General features: G+C 33.0%; 1 protein-coding gene across 1 annotated transcript in view; it reads right to left on the bottom strand.

The window, feature by feature from the left end:
* Positions 1-3135, bottom strand: part of LOC119573411 (neuronal growth regulator 1-like) — a 25303-nt gene extending 22168 nt beyond the window's left edge. The window contains exon 1 of the mRNA XM_037920644.1: positions 3095-3135. Coding sequence (XP_037776572.1) covers positions 3095-3135 — 41 coding nt within the window. The remainder of the gene's footprint in view (positions 1-3094) is intronic.
* Positions 3136-4322: the final 1187 nt, after the last annotated feature.

Raw genomic sequence — 4322 nt, 5'->3', positions numbered from 1 at the left:
TAAAAAAGAAGGGTATTGAGATACTTAATACGGGATGGGGAAGGAAGTGGATAGGAACAGGGGGATAGGAGAGATAGAGAAGAGGCAGGGGAACCGGTTTAATGTTTATCTGATGTTTTCTTATGAATAGAAGACATGATTCATAGTTGATGTTTAGGAAGACTTCGTTTCGTTATTACACTTCATTCAACTTTATCAACACTTTTCAACATCTAGTGTTAAATATCATTTCCGTCCCAAAATTATATTTGTGATAAACAGATAAATAAATCAATATATCGTCAGATAACAAGCAGAAAACGGATTTTGAAAAATGAGGATTTTGGGCAGTTCGTTTACCCGTAAATGTTGTACAACAAAAGTAAAAGTTGAGGCAGAACCAGAGTAAACAAGTCAATAAATAAAAAGAAAATTTTGTTTTCTTTTATATGTTCGATTTTGGTAAAATCATGGACACTAATGTAAGCTCATAGCAAACTTTAATAAAACTGTTTCACGATAAGTTTTCGGTTTATGTAGGGAATAATTTCATTACTATAATTAGGGTAAAAAATATAAGAAACATTAGTGAATAGAAACGAGTTTAATTAAGTTGTTTCGTGATTTAGAAATAAAAGACGTTAATTACATTGCTTCTCACCTTCTCTACTCAACAATAAGTTTGTAGAATTGTTCTTTTTAGAATATTATTGCTCTAAGAACTGAACATTTTAATTTACTATTATGAATAATACGTTTGCATTAATTTATGTACGTGCACGAACACACACATACTCACACACTCGCACACATTCAATTGCAAATATATGTATCTGTCGATATTAGTACTGTATCGATACTGAGATTCGTATTTTGTGATTGTCCTTTACGTCTGTCTATACTTATTGTTCTACTGTATAAATTTCCATTTGTCTATCTGTCTTTATAAGTAAGAGAAACACACCCTCAGCAATCATATAATTTCTTACTAATGATATTTGCAAATTATGCCATATTGTAGTTCTTCAAGTTTTATATATACACATTCAAATATGACCAACGTTTGTGACACTAATTACATATTTTGGTTTTCATACAATCGTAAACTTAATGTATTGTGTGCTTTAAGGCCATTTTCCACTCAACTAAATACCACCAGTGCTACCTCGTAACCTCGTACGAAGCCTAAGTAAAACAAGATAAACACCAACTGAACCCTGTACTGCTGGTCTTTCCTCATGAATGATCGACAACAAAAGAGGAAAGGAAGGGAAAAAAAAAGAAAGAAAAGAAAAAAAGAAGAAGAAATAGAGAAGGTAAAAAAAAAGAGAGTGAGAAAAAAAAAGGGAAGAGAAAAAGACAAAAGAAGATCTGAATTCGCAGAGGCTTTGAATGCCGGCTGGACGCGGTGAAGGGAACTTTTCCCACAAGAAGTATTTTCACCGGTGATTGGGTCCTGGGCTTTTTACCTCTGTTCCGCCTAAGTTAATTATCGATGTTGTTTTGTCTGTGGGTTAGTGTTCCCAGTGCGTTGTTTCGGATAATACCACAGTTTTCGGAGAGTTACGTTGGAGGTGGTTTTCGCTGGCGTGTGTAGGAGGTGTGGGTTTGGTAGCTTTGTAAGAGTAATATTTGGGTCGCATGCGAAAATTAGTGGGATTTTTACTCTCTTTGAATGTCATTTAGAGGGATGTTAATTCTTTCTTGTTGGTATCGCTGTTTCTGTCATTAGCGTTATTTTTATCATAATCATTTATTAAACTAATTACAATAGTAATGATAAGTATGATGATAGTGATGATAATGATGGTGGGGATGAGGATAAGGATTATGATAATGTTTATGACAATGATGATAAAGATAATAACAATTATCATGATTATGATAATGATTATTCTAATGCTAATACTAATAATAATGATAATGATGATGATAATTGTGATTAAAGTAATACCAGCGATAATAATAATTATAATAAAAAATAATGGCCATGACAATAATAATGATGATAATAATAATGAACATTATCATTCTAATCATGATTATTACATTTCTACTCTTCATCATTTACTTCGACTTACTCGACCCTGCTCTTCTGATAAGTAAACAACCCTTGCTCATTAGCATTTATAATAAAGTGAAAAAATCCTTAGACAAATATTTTCACCTAAACGTTTTGGAAAGTACGAATAAATTACTGAAAGAAAGAGAAAAAGAATAGGTGGAAGAGTTTTTTATTTATCTATTTATCTATTTATTACTCTTTTTAAATAAATGAGCGGATATTAGATTGATGAATGACTAAGGGTCAAAATGTTGATGAATCTGATTAGCAATTTAATCACCTAATAAATAAGGCTAATGATTCCTAGTTAAAAGGATAGATAGACTAGCATCCAGACTAGTTCGTGTCAGTACAAAATACATCAATAGATTGATAGATATGGAGTAGATATGAAGATACAGTAAATCTTGATATCCTGAAGAATCCGGATTAAATCTATAACTATTGCTTCAAACTGGAAATAAACAAATTTCTTTCTTTCTTCTTCACCTTATTGCTATAATTATTATCATTGTTATTATTATCTTCATTATATAATACTAACAATAATATTACTAATAATGATAATAACGGTAAAAGTAATAATAATGATGATGATAATAACAATGATGATATGATAACAATGACAATGGCAATGATTAATGATAATAATAATAATAACAATGACAATATGTTATTTTCATTATCATTATTATCATTGTTATTACTATTTTTAATATCATCATCATCATCATCATTCTTATTATTAATATTGTAATTATTATTATTATTACTATTATTATTATTGTTATTATTATTTATATTATTATTATTATATTATTATTATATTATCCTTACTATTTATGATCATGATCATAACACTATTATAATTATCATTATCATTATCATCATTATTCCTACTGCTACTCTGATTATAATGATTAATAGTGTATCATAATCAGTTACTAGTAACTAGGTATTATTACTATCATTATCTAAACACACACTGTTTAGACTAGGCAGACCATAGTGTTAAAATGCAAAGGAAAATATCCTGCGATGCTCATATACCTCATGAGTGTCGTGTTGGCAGACAGGAAGTAATACCCCATGATGTTATATAACCCATATGAAGGACATATATAGCCTTACGTAAACCCAATATAATAAGTATATATCTCATATAATCGTATCTCATGCTGAAGAATGTAGTATAATATAATCTTAATAAACGTCACAGTCATAGGTTTAAACGTATATTACAAGTTTTCAGCGAATTATTGCATGCTTGGATATGCTTGGTGTCATAATCCTATTTGGCAATCAGTGACACGCAAAGAGTATATTCAATTTAGAATCCTTTATGATCCAAGCACAGCTGTTATGTATGATCCATGATATGTATAGCATGAATGTGCGAACATTCATAGAAAATCTGGCTTTAGCGATTTAGAAATAGAATTCACAGACAGAAATAATTAAACATGCCGGCAGCAATAAAGCCGACAGGAAATTACTTCTTCTGTACGTGTATTCCATCTATTTTTATTACATGTAAATATCACAGCGTCCCCGCTGGTCGTGTCGGTAGCGATGACGTCAGGCAAGCAAAAGCGACACAAACTCGCCGGAGTACGAGCGTCTGCTTTTACTAACACTCCATAGTGGTGGTGATGGCGGTGGCATCATGCAAGCACAAACAACACAAACTCCACGGGACCTGCGCACCGCGTTTCACTAGCACACACACACACAAACCTTCTCGTCACGCTGCGCTTTACCAACAAACTTTCACCTGATTTGCAATATCATCTTTGCACCGAGACTTCTCTTCCGGAACATTGTATTCAGCCGAACTGTGAATTAATGGTGAAAAATAAGCAGGAGAGACCGGGCTTCAGCGAGGCTTTACGAGAGCACAGCGCACCACAGATTTCAGTTGACAGTCCATTGGGTAGGTAATGGGTCCTCTCTTAGGCAATTTACCGCTAAACACTCCGGTCAGTGTTGTAAATGACAGCGGGGAAAATCTCTGCGTTGGGCAAGGACTCATCGCTTAATTGTGCATATGGTGATGGCTGTGTGGGGCTATGGATGAGCCGATTATTTACGATTGGGAGAGCAAATTCCTGCGATTGCTTACTTATCATGTGTTGGTTACAAGTTGCATGATTGCTTTTAAGATCAGTAACATGTTTGTGTACTGTTAAGGTGTAAGAACCATTTGATTCTGGCACACACATGCAAACATATATGCATGAGTACATCACACATACGCACACACACACACACACACACG

Source organism: Penaeus monodon, chromosome 5, assembly GCF_015228065.2.
Source record: "Penaeus monodon isolate SGIC_2016 chromosome 5, NSTDA_Pmon_1, whole genome shotgun sequence".
NCBI lineage: Eukaryota > Metazoa > Arthropoda > Malacostraca > Decapoda > Penaeidae > Penaeus > Penaeus monodon.
This window is presented reverse-complemented; position numbering and strand designations above follow the sequence as displayed.